We start from the raw sequence: 23,287 nt of genomic DNA on the forward strand, positions 1-23,287 counted from the left end.
ATTAAGATAGCTTAGTCCCAAATTAAGAGACAAAAGCTTTTGAACCATTCAGGTAAACTAGTGTGATCGCTCCACCCTTCATTCAAAGTACTATGATTTAAATAAGACTTAAGTATAAAAATAATGGATCAATTTTAGTTACATCCAAGTCTCAGATAACTCACTTTTTGCTAATTAACTTAATTCTAAAAGTTGTTAAAATTTAAAATATAAAGTTTCCTTCCTTTTTAATACGTTCTTCACATCCCACACCTCAGGTTTTACCTTTTATTTTTCCCCTCCCTATACTATTGTTCAGTTAAGGCTTTCATCTTCAACATGTATGTCAAGACCAACCTAGATGCAAGACCTGCACAAGAGCCCGTTCCCTCAGGAAAACCACAAAGGTAGGAACTTCATAGTAGAGACACTTTTAGAATCCAGTGGAAGTACATTAAGAAAGAAACAAAGGTTTAGAGGAGTAACAGTATCAAACATGAAAGTGCTTTGGAGAATGTGGAAGTTTATAAAAAATCTCCTTGCTTTGGAGGGTAAGGAAAGCCAGCACACAGCAACTGAACTGATAGCAGTCTAAAATTTAGTTGTCCCTTATTTGTTTAAGCAATTTTTAGAGAGGCTGAAGAGACTGAGGAGCTATATTAGAGGGTAGGGAAAGCAGGAAAAAGGAGAGGAATAGTGACTTTCCCATTCATACCCTCATGAAATCTGCAGGACAGCAAGCAGGGCAGGGAAAAGAAGAGGGAAACTTAGTTCACTGAATGAATTTCGATAAAAGACAATAATATTTTGTACAATACACAAGTGTTCTTCCAGTACAAAAGTCACTTGAATTCATATTCACACCACATACAGGTACTTGATGTTCTATAGACTCTAAGGTTAAGTTGCTCATGAACAAGACAGGTAACCTCTAACTAGGACTGCCAGCCAATGGGCCCCTCTACAGTACAGAAAGTAAGTCCCAAACCTTGGGTTATGCAGGTATCTCCACGTGCAACAATTAGCTGTATGTATACACACATCTCCCACTAAAACATTGACAGGGTCCTTCTCCTGAGGCCAGGCGACAGCAGCTGCACTCTACTATACAGCACTTAACCTTCCTCCTCCTCTGGGCTCCATGAGACACATTCATAGCCTGAAGACAAACACTTAGGTGGGGACAGGAGTTATTCACATTAGTTTCTGTTCAGATTGCCAAACAGAAAGCTGTAAGGGGCATTTTCATAACAGAAAATTAAGAGTATGTAGTGCTTTTCTTTAGTAAAAGGTACAGACATTATCCCTTCTGGGATACTCTGGCAATGGAAGGAGCAAACGTTGTAGTTTTGCCTGTATCACCTATTAGAAATGACTCCTGGAGCTTCCCATACAGTGTGCAAACACTGTCCACAACTTGAAGTAACAAATGACTCTGTTACATTTTTTTCCTCCACCGAAAGAAGAGGTTTTTAGTTTTATACAATGGCACATTAATTCATACGGTGATACAGCAACAAAAGCCAGGTAGTCAAATCTAGGTTTTCCCCTCTCAGCTGCAGAGTAACAGTTGTGTATAACACAGTAGACATTTCAGCAGATCAGGCCATGCAGTTAAATCAACTGGTGTGAATTAGGAGCATTGGGAATTAGAGTTCCCTTGCTCCAATGCAGCAGTGTTAAATACACACATGCCTACCTGCCTCTCACCATGAGGAATGTAAACCACTGGATTTATTTTTATGAGAAACCTATGTAACTTGTTATGATAAAAACCAAAGTGTTCCTGACTGGTACCTCCCTATTCTGCATTTAACCATATTAATAATGTCTTTTAAAATATTAAGTTATCTAAGTTATAGCTCACATTGCTGAATGTCTAAAGAGAAATTGACCTGAACAAGCTGCTTTATAAACACCCCTAATCAAATAAACAATTTGTATAGAAACCAGCTGTCCAACCAAGTGAGGTTCTCTCACATCTGCAGTAGTTCAAATATGTCAGGCTTTGAAAATCCTGAAGATAAGAACCTAATATGGGATATTTCAGAAGACAATATAATTATATTCAGAATCACAGTATAAAGCAGCAGAGTGCTCTAATAGGTAGGATCATGAACTAAGGCCACCCTGGCTTTGTGCTTTCTGTGTAAAGCAATTTTCCTCTTTATTTCTTTTACCAGAGTCTTTCCTAACTACCTCACATACTTCAGGAATCTATTCAAGCAAGAATTTGCTATTTTACTAAACATTTATGCAGGAATTAACACAGTGGGAACCTAATTTAGTTCTGATCTCTAGGCTAGCGGAATAGTAAAACATATGCATACAGTAATAAAATAAATGTCTTCCCTTCTTTTAAGAATGATTTAAAAAGAGAAACAAGTGTGTCCTAGTTAGAACAGCTGGGACCAGTTCATCACTGGATGGGCGTAACCCAAAACTGTGTATTCTATAGCCTTCCATGCCATTTCCCAGAAACTGTTATCAATAGACTATTTACACCCTCTGCCCAGAGCAGCCTGACTCCTCAGGCTATAAACTGGGTGTTAAGAGGCCTGTGAGATAGGAGGGTGGCCCCTGTCCTCACATCCATTGTGGAACTCCTCTGCCCAGAGCAGCCTGACTCCTCAGGCTATAAACTGGGTGTTAAGAGGCCTGTGAGATAGGAGGGTGGCCCCTGTCCTCACATCCATTGTGGAACTCCTCACCCTGAGGGAAGTACTGGGCATTCCTGCCTGAACTGGAGAATATATAATCTTGGAGTCTTGGAACTTTTTTAACCACTCGTGGGATCCAGAAGAAGACTGCAGACCACCGCTCTCAACCAGACTGCAGACCACCACTCTTGACCAGACTGCAACAGCACTCTCACCAACATGTTTTCCCCTCTCCTTTTACTTTGGACTCAGGGGGCCCAACGAACACCACTCTGTTCATGCCCCAGGGTGCTGGGTTATACATTTGGGTTTTGTGGGTTAAAACCAATTGTTTGTCTGTATAATCGTACTTATTTTATTATTTTATTAAATTGTTATTCTGCCTTATAATCTCTCTTTTGAGTTGGGTTCATTTCCCCTGCCAGTTTACCTTTAAACCAGCACAAAGTGTTATTCAGATTCTGCTAATCTAACCATGTGTTCAAGCAAACTTAAAATAATGCCCTATGTATTTTACAAGCATATTCTTTCCTTAAGACAGCATTCACACTGTGTTATAAAAAAAAAAAAAAAAGAAGAAAAGACAAACAATTAGTACCAAAATTTCTCACATACTTTCTCTTCTCTTCAGATATCTTCCTTCTGCTATCATTGGCTGTTATCAAATTACATTTGTACAGTTAACTCGTTTGTGAGACACCTGAAAACATTTAGGTTTAAGTAATGACAAAAAAATTGGAATGTGTAGAACACAAAAGAAGTCTCAGTGGGTTATTAACATCTGTAACAAGCTTTAGATATTCCAAAAAGCTGGCAAAAATTCCCAAATAAGCCATCTTCTCCCCTGGAAATAAAACCATGGTTAGTAGAATTCAAATACTGTAATATTATGATACAACTAGAACTATGGCACGTGTGCACCATTACCAAGGAACTCTTAAGCAGTAGCATTCTTGTAAAAGCAAAAAAAAAAATAAAATTTTAGAATGGAAACTTACTTGTGCATATTTTCCACTCCTATTACGATCATGATATAGTAGGAAATTCCACTTTGTATAACAAAATGTAAGGCATACCTAGGAGAAAAAAACAAGCACCCTTACAGTGTTTTCTTTAAAGGCAATAAACTGCATGCATTTATTTAATGTGAAATTAAAGAGGTTCAAAGTTTAATCTCCCTTTAGCATAGCACAGACAGCAGCAATGAACAAAAACTACAGACTTAGCTAGAATGCTTCAGCTCATAAACAAGCATATAGTTAATGTTGATAATCCTTAAAATACAGAGAATATGTGTCATAATACTTCCACTTGGCATTATTTCCTGTGTAAATAACATGAAAGTTTTCTGGTTTAATTTCCATATGCATCTTTTTACCCATTAATAACAATAGGCTCAGATAAGACCAACAATGTCTTAGTGGCCACAATATCAGCATATGGTAAGATTTCCCAGTCAACAGAAATGGTGACCATGTCCAGCCAGTCTCTTTGTCCTGGGTTGTCAATAACTAATAAAGGCATACCAGTGATGACAGTCTCAAAAACACAAACAAAACACCCTACACAGTAACAACCCACAGATTTTTTCATGAAGGTGCTCTAATCTCTTCTTTCTTTTCCACAGCTATCACAACCCCATTGCTTTGGGAGTTTGTTTTGTTTTTCCAAGGAGTTATACTTCAGTAATCTGTAGAGCACTGGTAGCAAAGCAGTGCCAGTGGTTGGGGAAAAGAACTGATTCTCAGTAAGTTGAGTCTTTTTCACTCTTGTACTAAAACTGCCTCGGTAGCACACTCACATGTGCTCAAGTGACGCATTGATCTAATTTTGGAATTTTTTCCCCATAAAAAGCTGTCATTATTTTGTTACAGTGATACTGTTTTCTTTCAGCTTATCACTAGCTATTTCCTAATTTAACTCCTCCTCTACTCACAACAAAATTACTTCAAAGACTTTCAACAAGAAATCCAGTTCTATCCAACTAAAATCCTACAGAGTGTACACATGATGAACTGAGGGAAAACCAGTCACTTGGACACAAATTGACCTTGAAAATCTTTACTTTTTATGGAAGGTCCAATCTGCACATGCTCCCATGCTTCACCAGTAGCTAGTCTCATCTAAGAAAGGACTACCCAAAATTCAACTACACATTTAGTATAGCAATTGCCAATTCAGAAAGTATTCACCTTCTTTTCTTATCAGCCACATATTAGCAATACTGTGTAGCAAAGACAGGCATTAGTAAAATGACAAAAATGTAAAAGTTTAAGAATTTGCTTCTTATACAGAGAAAGGAGAATAAGATATCAAAGCCTAAAAGTGTGGATTGACATGGAGTATCATATCAGGATTGCAGTCACTGAAAACATTTCTCTTTCAGAGTTGTTAACAATAGCAATATGATTGATCTTTGATTCAAACATTAAAGGGGATATATTGAAATACCACATGTAGTAGTAAATTTTAAACATATACAAAGGGTATTCTGGTTCCTTTATGCTATTTGCTATTATGCCAAGGGAATTATTCCTTCTCTTCCTCTCCTACACCCCCATCTCAAGTACTACAAAGGCAACTGAAAACTAACACACTTGAAACTGAAGATGACAATATAGCTACTAATAAATATCCTTAAAAGGGTGCAGATTCCAAACTATTTCCCACATTTAGGTTTGCATGATCTTATCTGCAAATCTACGGTTACTGTTTTCTTATATAGTGTTTCTAGTAACAGTTTCTTTTTCGTTATATATGTGTTATAACACACATTATGGCACAAAGTGTCACTGAAGGTATAGCACAGGCTTGTAACCGGTATGTAAACTTGATTTCTTGGGGAGGGGAACCAAACAAAACAAAACCCTCAAAAAACCTGCTCATACAATATGTACTTAAATAATAGGAAAAAGCACACAGCACAACAGAGATACCAGTTTTTTAAAGAATGCATACTTTTAACATCTCAAATTATGTTCTTTCTTTTCCAGGTTTTTAAAAAGCTTTTAGCTTCATGATTGCAAAATAGAAATTCATTGCTAAAATAATAGCTTTAAGTATGATCCAAACTAAACTAGAATAATCTGGATTTCTACTATGGCATAAAATGTATCTCTTATTTCTTTTCCAGGGCATATTGCCAATGAGAGGTTTCCACAAAAATTTATTTATGTCTGTTGGGAGTGGAGGTTGTTTCTTTCCAAAATCTCCCATACCCAAATTTCACATACAAATATATTGATAACACTTTCTAATTACAAGTTACGATTAATGATTTCTGCTTCTAAAGCAATGGTTACATAAAGTGCTTCTAAAGCTTATACACCTCTCAAAAAAACCACATATGATAGCACCTATCTCCCATATCATCCTCCTCATTTGGTGCTAATACTGGAAGTCTTTGACATCAGATCTCTCTCTCAAAGCAGAATACTGTGGCCAAATGTTTAAGAAATGGATGGGAGTTTTAAAATTTTATATAAAAGTAAATTGCACATGTAAATCTAAAGAATAAAGGTTACTGATTTCTTTTCCTGAAATTAAAAGTAATACATATCAACTAATGTTAAGAGATCTCTGCAACATGCCAATATAGAGGCCAACACTCTGTATGTGCATCTTCCCACCTGCACAACAGCTTGATTAATTCCCCATAGTTCAGTAACACTATAATAGCCAACATAAATGAGTCTTCTATACACTTAAAGCCAAGTAAGCACTTTGTTTACAATGCAATAAAAGGAAACTGGCACTTAATTAATCTTAAACTATCTTGGGAAAATGCAAGCCACTTAGTAAGCGATTTTTGAAGGAAAAATATTCACAAAACTAAATTGATACCCTTTTCTAGCTCTACTAACATTCTGGTTTATAATACCGAAAAGATCAAGATATGCAAACAGCAGACAAACAAAACCTGTGTTTGAAAGAGAACCACATCTTTCTTCCAAAACATTAAAGAAAAAAAAAAGGCACAAAACACACAGAATTGAGGCCAGCTCATTTCCAGGTGTTTTATACTACTAGGAGTATCATCAGTACCATGGTTCTGGTCACTCTTCCTACAAAAAGTCTGATTATATTCAATATTCAGAAAAAGACACAGCAAGTTCTCATGTGCTGAGTATTTATGGGAAATTATCTTAGTCATCACACCAGTGCTATGCCTTAAGACAATACTTCTCCAGCAAGTTTACAGGAAAAAGCAGCACAAGTTAAACAAACTGCACCTGCTACCTGCTTCATCCACCCAAAACCACAGGCAGACAGTATGGTAGTTACCAATTTGCAAATGAAGATCTTTCAAAATTTGTGCACCTCACCAGAAAATTTGAGTTAACTTCTGTACATTTTTAGCAGCTAAAAAACCACTGAATTAGATAATAAGGTTCTTTGAAACACAGAAACAAAATTCTACAAGTTTTGAATTTAAGTGCAACTTACCATCCAAAACAAAAAAGTGCAAGATAAAGGCCCAAGAGGGTTGCAACAACATGTCTTATAAATGGGCTAGTTTTGCTTGAATGAAGGTATGTTCGAAACCAAATAGCCGCAAGCAAGGCAAACAGTTGGCACACTACAAAGTTGACCTGCATAAAAAAAGAAAAAAAACAAGTTCTCACACAAATGTGTATTAAAAATTAACAGAAATATCCACACATTTTTAGCAATCTGCAGAACATTTTGCTCTGTCGTGGTTCTTCCCCCAGCACATCAGCCTAAATGAGCTCCTCCCAATGAGCCCTTCACCTGCTAAGGCACAATAAAAAAGTGTTCCCTGAGCAGCTCAGAGGAAAAGATGTATCAAATTGTAAGGCAATCTGTGCATAAATCAAGAAAAAAATTCTGTATTTTCCTGTAAATTTTCTAAATACCAAACCACTCTATTAACCATGAAATCATTTCTACTCTTTCAGTAATGTGAAGATCTGGGCTGGGTTTTTATTTGTTTTTTCAAAGTGAGCATGACTTGGAATTACATATCAGCTCCAGAAATCACTGTCAGATCACTACAGTGGCCTGTGCAGAAGCAGGGCTCAGCGAGTGCACTTCAGTGGTATGTAATCAGATAAACAGCTTGGTTGCACACCGGATTTTCTTCTTGTAGATTCAAGTAGGATAGTTTCAGAAATTCCTTTTCCCTTCAGGCCATTTATTCTAGAAGATAGAATATTTCTTGTATATTAAATATTTAAAGGTATTAGGGCACTGAAAGCAAAAGTGGGATTGAAAAAAACTAAGCCACTAAGTAAGAAGAATCATTCTGAGTGTGGCCTGAAAAAAAATTAACAGTAAAGGCATGATAAAGAAATAAATTCCTCAAATACAGCAACCATTACCAAAAGTGGCTTAAGCTACAAAAACCTGGATAAATCCCTTTATTTAGAAAATAACATTTCTCACTCTTAGATTTTTTTTCTTGCATAGAAAACTGCCTAACAATTTTCCCAAGCATCCCAAGTCATCACAAGCAACAGCTGAGGAACCACTGCTTCAGGTCATAAGCACTTCAATACATGAAACTTGCACACACTGCATGCTTGACCGGTCCTCCACACAACAGTGTTTTAGGCTCTTTGATGTGACTTAACTGAAATATACATTTTATCTTAACACCACAGAGTAAAATGACAATACTGGTTTTATGGTCATGACAGCAGGCCTAATATTGGTGTTTGCAGCAATTGTAGCACACTTGTAGTACTATAATTCAGCTAGTCCATTTCTTTATCATTTTTCAACCACGTTTCAGGCTGTAACAGGTAAAGGTGAGAGTATACCAACAGGGTTATATTTAAAGTAGAAATTAAGTAACACCAATAACTACAGAACTCTCATCTTTGTAATAATTGCAGACTCCCCATTTCCAAATCCAAGGATAATTTTCCTTTTTCTGAGCAAATCCAAAACCTTCTGTAATAATAAGCTACAAAAGCATTAAGTGCTAGTAGGGAGAGAGACTCAAAAGCAGGGCTGCTCGTCTTAATAGGAGCAGTTCCCTAAACTAAACTGTCATGTACAGTTTACCATCCATTCTCTTACTCCTACATTTCTATTATGCTTTTAACAGTATTTGAAAAATCCTAAATAAATGAGGAGATATTCTTTCAGGGCATAACTTGACCTGTTTTCTCTCCTTTATAAGCAATGATGCAAATGAAACAGAGTGATGTTTATAACTCAAGATGATTCTATGGACTTAGTGGAAAAGTTTCATACAAAACAGTCAAGTTAAATGAACCACTGAAAGGGAAATAAACTGATAATGTTTTAGAAAAGAGGGCAAGGAAGAAAAATTTAAAAAATTAATTATTAATTCAGTATCAACATTTCTATGAATATTTATTACAGAAATTACTCTGTGTATACCACAAAGCACATTTCTGAGCCAGAGAACTCTCACCCTAGACATCCTAAAAGGAAAAAGGAGACAGAGAAGAAAACTGAATATTCACAGATATGCAGTGAAGCTGAGGTGAAGAGACAGAGGGAAGAAATGGGCCTGAGTACCTGCCCTTAAGTGGACAACTTTGCACTGCTGGTTTTTCTGAATTTCCAGACATCAGTGCTTTGGCTGCATTACAGATAATTTACCAGCTGGTATCATATGATGCCCTTCTTCAGATTACCACTAAAAGCAAGCTGGCAAGACCCAAGGGAGAAGAGAAGTCATCACCTGGCTCCCACTGTTACCATGACAAACGGTAGAAGTGCTTGAACTTGTAGACCAGCCCCACAAGCAAACTTCCAGAGATGTCAATTCCTTAAAGGTGAGATTTCCATGGGGGAAAAAAAGTCTGATGTAAATCCATGGAATGATAAGTTTCACCCTGAGTAGTTATAATTTAGCATATATACAAGAGAACAAAACCAGAATTTTTTACCTCTTCAGGTTCAAGACATCAACAGCTCAGCCTACAAAAGTAGCACCTCAAAGTCACATAGAGAGAGCAATGTGTAATGGAAAGTTATGTGCACATAAGAATAAAACCCATGCAATTATAATGTAAGTTATCAGCACTAGTTATTCAGCAATGAATAATGTAAGTGCGTGTTAGACATACTAAGCTATTACAAAACCTGCTGTGTGTAGCCAAGCAATTTCAAAATTAAATCCACTATTTTTGTTCAAAACCAGTTGTACAGCCAGGGCAGTCAACAGGCACTGTTCATGCCAGATGTAACAGTAAAACATGAACAAAAATTCCCAGTTTCAGCATTTGGAGCAGCTACATAAAACACAAATCCATTATATCATTAACTGCATTAAGTATCTACACAAGAAATTTTCCATTTGCGTGATCTCTGCAAAAGTCAATAGAAAGTTTAAAAGAAAACTTTTAAACACATTTATTTTAGTATTTAAAAAAATTAAATGTAAGTTATGACATGCTTTTGTAAAAACAAAGTTATTGCTTAGGAAAAAAGTGTTTAAGGGATCAATTCTTATAAACTAAAAAAAAAAAAAAAAAGGAAAAAGGTCATCTACTGCCTCAAGGATTTTCACCATCAAGAGGAATGTTTAACATAACATTAAATTTGAACAGCTAGAAATCTCCAACTTTAAAACACAGGCAGCATCTTTAATAAACCAATAAAGAAATTTAAGCCCACAATAAAAAGAAATATAGAAGAAAAGTTTATTTCTTGTGCAAAACTAATTTTAATATAGGCAAATTTTACCCACTAATTCATATTTTAGACTAAGCTTCCTCTTCATATCAGCTATATTTTAATATCAAAAGCTAACTGCTGCATCAAGCCCTCCAGAATCCTGCTACTTCACAGCACAGAAGGCATTTGCCTCATTCAGAAAAGTAGCCAGAGAGGGAATTTTACTGATACAGATAATTCCTAACTGGATGGCACAAGTTAATCATACAGGCCCATACAGCCTCCAATCCACTGAAAAGCAGCAACATGATGTCAAAGTTTTGCTTCCTGGCTGTAGCAAGGCACCAAGAGGCACCCAAAGAACAATATGTACTATAAAGTACCTCACAAGTAACAGTGGTTTAGAGGGTGAAGTACCAAAGATGATTCAGGAATGTTGCATTTTACTCTTTCTTCTGTCAATGACCCACACAAACTCTTTGGAAGTTATCTTGTCTTTGTGCTTCTCTATTTTCTCATTTTTAACAAATTTTCTCCTATCAGAAGAAAAATAAGTATTCAAACTTTAAACCGCAATGAATATCTGTGGCCTCAATAACACACTCTGGATGAATTAAAACTGATATGGAGGTTTTGTTTGGTTGTTTTGTTTGTGGTTTTCTGTGGATTTTTGTCTGTTGTTTTGTGGGGATTTTTTTAAAGTTGTTCTTGAAAAAAAATAAGAAGGCAGTTTAGTTCTTACTGCTGATGAATTCAGCTTTGAAAAAAGATTACTCAAATATAAGCAGAAGCACTGAAGCCTACCTGATCATGTGCAGAGCCTAAAATAACAGGTTCAAGATGCAAGATGCTTCATATGCAAGAGTCAAGAACCTGTGGAGATGACAATTCTGCAGACAGAGATTTAGAAGTTCCCCCCAACTGACCTCCCCTCACTTGGCCACACCACGGTACATTTCCTCCATGGAATTCCACTTTTCTGAGCTGCAAGATGTCAGCATTACTTGTCTCCCTGTCTAGAGTAACTTTTGGCCCTCCATTCTACCACAGAAATAAAGTTATCACGACTGTTTCCTGCTTTATGTGACAGGGCTAGTGAGCAAGGCGCACTGAGCAGCATTCCTCGTCTACCTTTAGCTCTACTTTTCAAGAACTATAGTTATTAAAAAAAAAAAGGCATTTTAAGAAAAAATAGAACATGAACTACAAAAACACTGTGAAAAGAGCTCTTTCAAGAGTTCAGAGATCAAGACATACTGTACATACACTTTAAGAAGCACTGATTATAAAGCTGAAGCTTTGATATTTTTTCTAAATCTACAGGACTACTTTAGCAGTACCATTTTAAACACAAACCCCCCCAAACATCCTACCTGTTGACATATACTTGTAAAAATTGCCAAACCTTATAATAACTAATAAAGCATCAGTTTTGCCTTGTTCCTCATTATTTTCTTGTTCTTGCTGCAAGTTAAGTCAAAACCCTTTACCTTTTCCACCAAAATATGAATGAAAACAGGAACAAAAACAGGAATGAAAAACATCTACAAAGTGTTCACAGAAAGCTGGTTATAATACGAGAGAGCTGATGCTTCTCCACTCAAATCAGTTCAGCAGTTTAATTACCTAGGCAGCCTCATCTCCTCGGATGGTAAGATTGACAGAGAGTTAGATAACAGGTTAGCAAAGGCATACAGTGCCTTCAGAAAGCTTCATAAAAGAGTTTGGCAAAATAAACACTTGAAGAAAAGTACCAAGATCAGTGTTTACAAAGCCATAGTGCTGTCTACTCTCTTATATGGATCTGAATCATGGGTCAGCTACCGCCACCACCTGCGTCTCCTAGAACACTTCCATCAACGCTGCCTCCGTACAATCCTAAACATCCACTGGTCAGATTATGTGACCAATACACCTGTTCTAGAACAAGCAGCAGTCACAAGTATTGAGGCCATGTTGATGAGAACACAGCTGTGCTGGGCAGGGCACGTCTCCAGGATGAAGGACCACCACCTCCCCAAGATCTTGCTTTATGGTGAACTTGCCACCGGCTGCTGCAAGAGAGGAGCCCCAAAGAGGAGATACAAGGACTCCCTGAAACAACATCTCAGCCTTGGCCATATTGATCACCATAACTGGTCTACTCTGGCCTCCAATTGGGAGGCCTGGAGACACACCATCTATAACGCTGCTGATGCTCTTGAGAAGACACGCAGGATCACTCTCGAGGAGAAAAGACAACACAGAAAGAATCATGTCTTGCAGAATATTCCACCTAAGGAGTCTTTCTGCTGTGCCTTTTGCAATCGGACATGTCTATCTCGTATTGGCCTTTTTAGCCACCAGCGTGCTTGTAACAAATGTGGGTAGAGCCCTTCCCAAATCTTCGTTTGCGAAGCCGAGCCATGATGATGATGATGCTTCTCCACAGCAATAAGATAGCACTATTGATGGATATTCTTCTGTCCAATTTCTAACCTTCATCCAGTATAAAAGGAACAACTTGTACAATTATCCAATAATTGCCTAATGCCAAACCACTCAGAGTGAGAATAACTATTATTTGAAGCCAGTGTCAATTTTCAAACTACTTCCCATAAATTGCTGCACTGATATTAACGGGAGGGAGGGGGAAAGGGAGATAGCATTTTCCACAGTAAAGCTGAAAAAAGCAATTCCATGACAAGGATAAAAATCAAACTGTTTGCTAATTTTCTTCAGGGAAGAAATGTCAGGAACAGGAGTTTAGAGACACTGGCATGGGTACTTAAGAGTAATTCATAGAACATTTCAATTAATAGTGAGTGTCTTACATGATGAAAATGTAACTTTGGAGTTGTATCAAGATGGGAGACATTTGTGTTAAGGCTGTATATTCTTTGTAGCAAAGACGGTAATACTAAGTGTTTATACAGTATCCAGAAAAGGGACACTGTTTTTCAGATTAAACTTCCAAGCACAGCCTTCTAATAGCAGCCACTTCCTTGAAGTGCATACTTTAACATTTGTGTTAGTCAACATTAACATCACTGGTAAATGCTTTTTAATATTGTATAAATATACTTCATCTTCACATTAATTTACTGGCAGTGGAAAGGACTTACTCATCAGATTCTAAATGTTTTCTTTACAGGCTGGTTTCAGTCCAAAACATCAAATGCAGTCTTGACACAGGTTAATAATAGGATTTCTACTTTCAGTAGTAACTCCCAATTTCTAGTTTGCAATTCTTAAGTATGCTGCAGAGAGTGAAGCACACCATGAAGAACGTGATGTAGGCAATAGTAATCTGGTTTGTGCAATAAATGAGCATCAAATCCAACAAGCTTTTTCAAAGAGGGGTTACTAAATCATTACTCAGAATTACTCTAAGAAAAACTGTATGACCAGAGATGTACAATGAAACATCAATGTACACATTTTATAGTGAAAACAACCAAAACTAATTCATTAAGGATAGGAAGATGTCAGCTGAAGGGTGTTCTCTCTGACAGGCTCTTATGGTTTTGGCGTTACTGAGTTGTCACACATAAAAGCTATTTATTCACAGGAATAGCTAAAATCTAAGAAGCTAGTTTGGTTCAAATGTGAAATTGAACTAGGAATGCTTGGGGTTTTTTGCTTGTGTGTTTTGTTTTCTTCTCTCTTCAAAACACTCGCTTCTCTTAAACAAAAACTGGTTTGGCCAGTTAAGGATTGCAGATCTCAGACTACCAGGGAAAAAGGGTTTACAACCTCAAGACACCAAGCCTGGCATTATGTTGGCAAAACACAGTTCCAAAGACCAACTCAGCTACTGTGCTATTACAACCAGGGCTTTTTAATCACATACTCATAGTGTACATGCACATAGTGAGATGAACTCAAAGTCTCTACTCTGTCGCTTATATCAGCAGTATACAGGATATTCAAATGATATTCTTATTTTAATGCTCAGAGAGCCACTACAATATCTGAAATTTTGTAAAAACTTTACAAGCTACTCACTTTCCCAGCCATTTTAAAATAAAGCAAAATAACATCTATGGAGGTACCTTCACTGAATGCAATCAGAAACTGCCACTTTCTCCATTAAGAACTACCTCAGTACAATTATATTCCGCTGATAGTGAGAAACTAAAATCCATCTGAAAACAAGCAACAGACATGGAAAGTAACACTCCCTTGTCCCTATAGCCTGCAGAAATCCAGTAATGGCAGTAGTCCTTTTAATTAGCAAGTAAAACAAATATCCCCTATCTTTAAAATGGTCAGCTTCTCAGTGCTCTCCCTGTGGCAGGTTGTGGGGGGAAGAAGAGGGCTCCACTACGCTCTCACTTGAATGCACTACTGATCAACTCAGACTCTTCTCCTCCATGTCTATTATCCTCCAGCTCTTCCCAGTTCAGGAATCATCTGCATGAAATCAGCCAAGCATCTCCAAGCACCACAACAGCAGCCCTGTAAACATTTGCAGTATTCAGCAATCCGTACAGGTAATGAGCACTACTTTGAGCTGTTACAACTTTTCAAATTAATTCAATTTTAATAATATTTTAGTAACATTTAGATAAAACATTTTTATATAGAAGCATAATTCTTACTTCTTACATTCAATTCCATTACAGATAATCATTTGTCTCATTTGTCAACATATTTTAAGGCTAGACCATCTACAAGTCTTCTAGCCATCACTGGGCTTCTAAAATTCCTGCAGATTTATGGTGACCTCAAATTCTTTCTGGCCTTTCCATCATGAGGAATAAAACACCATTCATTATAGTTTGGACCTTCAGATCACTTTTTCAATGACATGCTTAATTTACCAAATTATTGGGTTTATATATGTCTATGTGTGTAAGATTTACAAGAAGCAGCAGAATCAAAAGCACTACTCAGCCAAAAGGCAGGTCAGAAAGATTAAGAATGATCTATACAGGTGGCATTACAGTATAGAATATACCACTGTAGTTATACAGCCAGTGTGCTCACAAACCATGTTTCAGAATAAGAGCACCACCTTCTTCAGCTTAGGTCACTTTAACTGGAAATAAAAGGAAACACCAAAATCCCAACTACAGGAAATCGCACCATTACAGCCAAACCAAAATAGCTTCTTCACCTTTGGATATATTATTCTAGAATAAAAAGCAGAGCTGTGGAAGTTTTCCTTTGCAAAAGATGACTTAGCTGCCAAAAACATCACTTAAAACAAGCAAGCATAACTAGCATTTATCTAAATTCGCAGACATATTGAAATTCTCAAACAGATCTGCTCACTTGAATGAGTGCTAAGAGGCTAGTAATGTTGATTCAACTAATGTTGAATTTCAAGTACTTCCCAAAGGAAAGAAGGAAAATTAAATACCCACATGGAAGAGTTATATCAATATTCTTTGTAAACTAAATACTGTAAAGATGCATGCATCAAGCAAACAGATTTTCATCCAGATACATGTAGTTTTCCTCACCTTTCAGGAGAAAAATAAAACTCTACAGTCTAGTCTCCATTGTTCAAAAGCTAGGAAGACAAAAAAAAACATAACACCCAACTTGGGCAACTGTTACTCAGGAAAAGTGCATGTTAATCAAAATACTAAATGTGAAGAAAATATGCTGTAATCAAGGCTGCAAAGGATGTATCACAGCATTTCATTAGGTTAACACAGGAACAGGTAAACAGGAATTAAAAGTCAACAAATGTCAGGGCTACTAAGTGATAAGGATGACTCATCTTTTTCAGCTTTATCAGTTTCCAAAACTCTTGCTTTAAGTCAGCACAGTACCCAAAAAAAAGGCCACAGTGAGAAAAGATCTACATAGCTGTGGTACAACAGATTTACAGCAGTAACCCTTCAGAAGAAACAGAAAGCAACACAGTGGTAACCATGTACTCAGTAAGTTACTCATCATCTTCCTTTATACCTTACTGTTTTTTCTTTATTAGCCTGTTCTTTGAGCCCTTCAGTATTTCTTTTTCAACATCCCAGAACTGCAGTATTTTCACAGCAACTTCTGAACTCCATTTTGAATTCAGAAATGGCTTGTACTGTCATGATCACATGTGAGTAAATGTTCACACTTACACCACCTCAATGAATTGCCTAAGGATGGGAAAAACAATTTGACAGAAAAAAAAAAGGCAGGTCATTAAAAGTTGTTCAGGTAAAAAGAGTGTTTAGTTTAAATGTTTACTGTAGAAACTTTAGGCTGTAATTACATGGGAGGTTTTCTGCTGCTTTGCAAAAACCTGGAGAAAACACACCTGGTATGGAAGTATGAGAGTACATCAGAATGAAAATTCACTGCTGCCTCCCTAAAAAAAAAAAATAATCAAAGTAGCTCTTTAGTTTACATCCTCACAACTATATTCATGAGCCTGTATTAAATAGAGACATTTCTTTCTCACACTTAATCTTTCTATCACTTAATAAATAGCTCATCTTTTCTAACACTATAACCAGTGCCTGTTTTCTTTCCTTTCCAACACTATTCATTACAGCTTCTACTTCTTCCTTCAACATGGTCACTTTATCTTGCCAATTTTTCCTCTTATCCCAACAATTTCCTCCTTCTCTACAATTTTTCATTGCAGAGTTATCTTGATAACTCGATAATAGGTAGAGAGTTAAGTCAATACCTAAACACTAATACTAAGACCTGGGAAAGGCATTACTGCCGGGAGAGTACGACCCTTCTGGTGACATATTCTCTCCCTTCCAATAGTTCAAAGGGAACTTAAGAAACCAGTAAAAACTTGGCTAGCAAATCCAAACAATTCAAAACATCCAGTACTTACAGAATGAAGAACAGGACTTTATTTCCAGCTTCTTTTCACCCACTACAGTCTGCCCTCATGGGAGATCATGCCTTGCTATCCACCCTTTGCTATCCACCTGTTGTTCTCCTGACTGCTGCTAGGAGCAGATAAGGAAAGTACAGCATAAAGTAGGGGCACAACTCACCCTACCACTCCCTTGCCTTCAGTGTTTGGATTTTACACACCCATGAATGCTACTTTTACTCACATCTATTATTTCAAGTTTCCTGGGTCACATCCAAAAAAAAAAATCAGTAACAAGCTGCTCTGTATTCCACAACTGTACACAAGGGTCTAAGAATCAATGATGGAAGAAAATAAAACTTGGGACACTCTTCACTTTATTCTTTTTTTGTAATTTGATATTGCTTCAGACAAATGTTAGGCCATCTAAATTCTGGACAGCTATATAGGACAAACATTTTGATATCCACTCCATGTTTAGACAAAAAGGTTTTTATCAGGCTAAAACATTTCAGCCCTGAGGAGGCTACATTATGTTGCCTTGGCAGAAAACAAGGGCAGCTAAGGCATCACTAATGCCCAAAATTTTGTGAAGTAACAGAGATCTAATTAGGAGACATATCTAGATGTGCCCTGCAGGTAAATCAGGCACATACTGCTTCTTGGCAACGATTCCCTAAACCAGCTCCAAACCTGGCCTTATCCCCAAACTACAGCTGTGCTCACCTCCAAAGCACCAAAATAAAGGGGAAAAAAATTACAGATACATCTTTCATGTAAGAAATAAATATTTCATAGATATATACAAGGAAAAAAATTCCTGCCCGCTCTCCTTGAGGGCATCAAGGTGAAACACAAGGGCTCAGCATAAGTCAGTGCTATTATGTAGAGTAGAGTGTGCTAAGGGCATGTTGAAAGCAACTTGGGTAACCCTCTGCACAAGGAAGCATATGCAGAAAATTATGCAAAGGTGTAGCAAAATGGCCTGAGATCACTAAATTAAAGAAGTTCATATGGTTTATACAGGTCACATTTAGGAGGACCTGGATTTTTATGCCTATTCTTATTAAAAAAAGGTCAGTTTAGATTCTTTGAAGATTGATGGCACTCACATAGAAAATCATATTTATTCTACACAAATGAGCAAATTTAACCAAATAAAAGCTAAAATTAGACTGGGGGGAAAAAAAAACAAACAACCAAGACAAATGTGGAACTAACACAATTTTTTTTCTTTCAGTTTTATTGAAAAGACACTGCTTGTCTTTACATGCTGGATTTTAAGTGAAGTGCATAATCATAAGCATGACATTTTAGTGGGTCCACATATCTTCATACAGCTATACTGTTAGCAGTTGGAGCCACATTTTTTCTTTTCTTATCTAGAAGGGAAGCACTGAAATTATCTTAGTTCAGACCACATTTTAGGATCTCAAGTTCAATCTCAGACAACCCATGTAAAAAGTTGATGCTTACATATTGTCATAGTCAGTCTCGTATCTCCCCTGCTCAGCTATTCCTCTACTACAAGTTATCTGTTTCTACAGCAAATGAAGGGCAGTAATAACCTCTGCAATTTCCGCCCATTTTCGGTAAAAAATTTTGCTCCCTCTGGTGGAAGCAGTGAAAGCAAAGATTATTCTCTGAACTCACCTTACCCTAGAGAGACCTAAAAGCCAAGATGAAAGCTTCCCTCTCCTAGAATCATTGTCACAGTAAATTTAAATCTTTCCAATTTAATGGCAAGTAAACTGACAAGTTATCAGGAAAAGTAATTTGGCAACAGAAATTCAGCAAAATAGTGACAGAATTAGAAATGGACCAAGGTCCAACACCCTATTTGTCAAGCTTCACCTTAGAGAAAGAAAAAAGCAGGAGAAACACAGATATGACATGAGAACAGATAGGAAAAACATAAGGCTAGGTGAGAGACATAACCACAGTGAAATAATTTAAGTTGCAACCTTGATCCATAACACAACATGTGATACTCTACCAGCCAAGTTTTTACAATGAACCGTCCAATACTTCTTGGGAAGCTGTCAGGGGTGGAAAGGACCTAACTACTTTTATTCCCTCTCTCTCCTAAGAAGACAGAAGGAATATTGCTGTACATTAATATTTATTCACTCATTCATTAACTTTAGGGACCCAAGGTGATAGTTGTCGACAGAATGCTTTCTTTGCTGAGTAGGCAACTTAGGTTCTCCAAGACATGAAAAGATACAGTTTTTATGATGCTTTTCACTCCCAAACAGTGATTTTTTTTTTCCTACTGCAAAATAAAAGGTATGTAAGGTTGCTGTAGGTTCTTGCTCACACCAAGCATCTTCCATTGCATCAAATGACTAAAAATAATAGAAGAATTGAAACAAAAAGACTATTAAAAAAAACACATTAGCTTTTCCAGATTGCCATTTCAGTTAACTTGGTGCAAGACAAAACAAGAGCCAATGGAAGGGTTAATACAGCAACAAATTACTGCATAATACCTTGTTGGGGGATACACACAAGGGAAAAACAAGCTTTCCACTCCCTTAGCTACCTAGTACTCCAATACCAAGAAGAAAGGTCTAGGAACAGCAAACTGTTAAAGCAACAAAGCTTCTCTTTTGCAACACAGATGAGCACATAGAGGAGACTGCTGTGTCAAATAGCTCTAGTGGAGCTCATCCTTCATCTTTTGCACTGATCTCCAACGTGCACATAACCAACACCATTCTCAAACAGATCTCTACCTCTAGTTCTGCCAAGCACTAAGTCAAAAAGCAACCGATTTCTCACACTTGATCCACACAGAGATGTGGATCTGATCATAATCATAATCTTAGAGACAGCAGCTTCACCTTTAACTTGCATTTCTCCTTCCATTCACTGCCAAATAGGCAAGGTTCTTCTCTTCACTTGTTTGAACATCCAGAGAGTGGAATAATGTCAACACATGCTACCCGGATTTGTCTTCCAAGAGTTACATGCCTTAGCAGGATAGTTAAATAGCAATGACTTAAATCACAATTTAACATTTTTGATACAAAGATTAGTACCTGCTTATGGTCCAAACTGAAATACAGAAGTGGAGAAACAAAACCCATTCATTTCCAGCAGTTCCAAGAGCTGGTACTATACTGGAGTGCCCCTTTCAAGTAGCTGCTGTATTGGTATGACTGTAGTCATAGTACAGATTTGGATAAGTAGTAGAAATAACCTACTAACCAGAAAACTTTTATTCTTGTGTTATTTTTTCAAAGCACTGCTACATTTTCATACTGACTACGTGTATAGTATCACCAAATGTCACACATAATCTTCAGGCAAACACACTAAAGAGTATCAGCACTTTCTTCTCTGCCCTCATTCTCTCCTTCACTGTCTTTGATTTGATTACACTGAACACATTTCACATCCTTTCTGTACTACAAACTTACTATCAAGATAGACTCTTGAGCTTAGAGGTTACAATAAACTAACTTTTCTTTTTTCTTTATCCATTATAGATGTATTCTCCTCAATGCAGCATAACTTTATAACTCTTCAACTCATACTCCAGTCACAATCTGTGCTCTTCATATGCAGCTGGACCTGTATTATGTATAGTCCACTGATGTCCAAAACCAATGTATGTCTGACTTCTAACTGCTTATAACCATCTTCTAAACTACACATTTAGTCATCCTCCACTGTGATTACTCCCAAAAGCTTCAACAGAGCTCAAAGTATACTTCATAAAACCTTGGTTTTACAGGAGCATCTGCTGCGAAACATTCAATACAGGGAAGTTTTCCAGGCTTTGATAAAAAGTAACTTCATTGTCATCAAAATGCCATATCCACAATATTTAAAACAATTTTGGTAGAAGTCACACTATATCATAAAACAATTAAATTTATGACTGCTATTACGAGTAGATAATTATACACCACCAGCATCATGCCATAAAAAGATGGTCAACTCTTATTTAGCTTGCAGCACCCTGTAGAAGCTGCATACTTTATGGAAATAAACACATGGCACCTGGCAAGAGCAGCTTACAGCTTGCAGGTATGAGGCACCCAGCCACGTGGTGCCATCGATCCCAGACACAGGTATCATTGCCAGGGGTGCACAGTATCCGTTCCATCACTGCAAGCTCAATTTCAACTTGCCCGCTTTCATCAGTTTTCTAGAAGGTACTTTTTCATGTGCATCCTTAACTAGGGCTCCATTCAAATAAACAGCTACGGGAGTAGGGCAGGAAAAAAAAAAAGAATAAGTGTGTAGCTCAGTCACTTCCTAAATGCTTTCACTAGACATGCTCTTTCTTTTGTATTTTATTTCCAGTTACTTTTCTCACTTATAAGGTATATTTCATAAAACCAAACCATCAAAGTCTCTCTCTACAGAAGCACAGACTGTTTTCCTTGATGTGTTTCACTCACACACACATTAATGGGGGCTTTAAAAAAAAAAAAAAATGAAATTCCTAACATGGAATTTCTTGGTGCTGCAAAATTTATAGGAGGAGTTACTTCAGGTTACTTTTCTTATGTATTCCTAAACACATAAATATTACGTAGATTTAGGAGGTCTAGACTACTTCCCCCATAAACATTCTGGTCCAACTTCAGTGATTAAACTCCGCAAACCTCAGTTTCCCAATCTTATCTTGTAATCTTCTGATGCTTTGTGAAGACAACAGGAATAACAGCCTTCAGGAATTTTTATATCACTAGGACAATAGATACCACAGAAACGCTCTGCCTCTAAAGTACATACGGACGCCCAGTAGCATTGTGTGCGGCGCACATTTTTAACGCCGCGTGTAAAACCCCCTGGCAGGCGCATCCAGGCGCAGCGCGCTGCTTTGCACGGGCAATTATTACCCAACCTTCGCATCGCTGGAGCCGATACCGGCCCCGCTCCCAGCTGCGGAGGCACATCTGGCCGACGCGCGATGCCAACAAGTTGGGGCGCGGCAGGGCCGGGCGGGACGCGGGCGGGATGCGGTGGGATGCGGGCGGGATGCTGGACCGGGCGGGGCGGGCGCACCTGCCTGCGGAGAGCGGCCGCGCCCCGGCGCCCCCCGCCCGCGGAGGGGAACCGCGGCCGCCTCCCGCTGCGGGCGCTGCCCGCCCTGCCCCGACCCCACGGACGGACGGACGGACGGACGGACGGATGAAGGGGCCGCGGGGATGGACGGCGCGGAGCGGGGGCGCGGTGCGGTCCCTCCCCGGCGAGCCCCCGGGAGCGGCGGCGGCGGCGGGGCGGGCGCCTCCCCATCCTCACCTGGTCGACGGGCAGACGCACGGCGTTGCTGAGGGGCTGCAGCAGCGTGGAGCCCGTGGTGCTGGTGGCCATGGCGAGGCCGGGCAGCCGCTCCCCGCCCGGGCTCCCGCGGCGGCGGCGGCGGCGGCAACAACGGCGGCGCGAGCGGCCCCAGCCCCGCACGGCGCCGTGACAACAAGGGGCGGGCGCGGCCCCGCCGCTGACTGACAGCGCCGCCGACCAACCCGCGCGCGGCCCCGTCGCCGACTGACAGGCGGGCTCGCCCAATCCCCGCCCCCCGCCGGGATGGGCGGGACCAGGCGGCCCCGCCCGGCGGCCGCTCTGCGCTGAGGGCGGGCGGGGCTGCGCGCACCGCGCAGGTACCGCGCAGGGCTCCCGACGGCCGCGCCCGGCCCGAAACTGCACCTGAGGGGTGTTAGCTTGGACGTTAGGAGGAATTTCTACGCAGGAAGAAGGATTACACGTTGGAAGGGGCTGCACAGGGAGGTAGTGGAGTCACCATCCCTGGAGGTGTTTAAGAAAAGACTGGACGAGGCACTCGGTGCCACGGTTTAGCTGACGTGGTGGTGTTCGGTCATATTTTGGACTTGATGATCTCAGGGGTCTTTTCCAACCTAGTTGATTCTGTGATTCTGAGCACTGTTCTGTGCCCAGGTGTGCGGGACGAGCGCTGAGGGCGCGGGTGTTGATGGATGCAGGACCTGACGGGAAGCGGCACCTTCCTGAGCGGGGTGAGGAGGCAGGGACAGCCGGACAGGGACAGCCGGACAGGGACAGCCGGACAGGGACAGCCGGACAGGGACAGCTGGACAGAGACAGCGGGACAGGGAGTGCGGTGCCGGCGCGGTCAGTGCCCAGAGGTACAGGTGGCAGCTGTGGATGCGTCTGTCACAGAAGGTGACACAAAACCGTGTGGATGCTGATAAATGTTGAGATAACAAAGAGCCCAGCCGCCCATCCAGCTCCAAAACATGGCCACTTCGCTAGGACGAGCACACGGGCACTC

The 23,287-nt window shown here is 39.2% G+C and overlaps 1 protein-coding gene across 2 annotated transcripts in view; it reads right to left on the minus strand.

Annotated features, from left to right (window-relative positions):
• Nucleotides 1–22,444, minus strand: part of MBOAT2 (membrane bound O-acyltransferase domain containing 2) — a 92,179-nt gene extending 69,735 nt beyond the window's left edge. The window contains exons 1-3 of one of the 2 annotated variants that reach the window (XM_064650487.1): nucleotides 22,282–22,444; nucleotides 7,086–7,231; nucleotides 3,638–3,715 (exon numbers count right to left, since the gene is read on the minus strand). In XM_064650487.1, coding sequence (XP_064506557.1) covers nucleotides 3,638–3,715; nucleotides 7,086–7,231; nucleotides 22,282–22,353 — 296 coding nt within the window. In that variant the 5' untranslated portion in view covers nucleotides 22,354–22,444. The remainder of the gene's footprint in view (nucleotides 1–3,637; nucleotides 3,716–7,085; nucleotides 7,232–22,281) is intronic. The other variant, XM_064650488.1, reaches the window with a different exon arrangement.
• Between the last annotated feature and the right edge of the window lie 843 nt (nucleotides 22,445–23,287).

Source organism: Pseudopipra pipra, chromosome 3 (assembly GCF_036250125.1).
Source record: "Pseudopipra pipra isolate bDixPip1 chromosome 3, bDixPip1.hap1, whole genome shotgun sequence".
Lineage (NCBI taxonomy): Eukaryota > Metazoa > Chordata > Aves > Passeriformes > Pipridae > Pseudopipra > Pseudopipra pipra.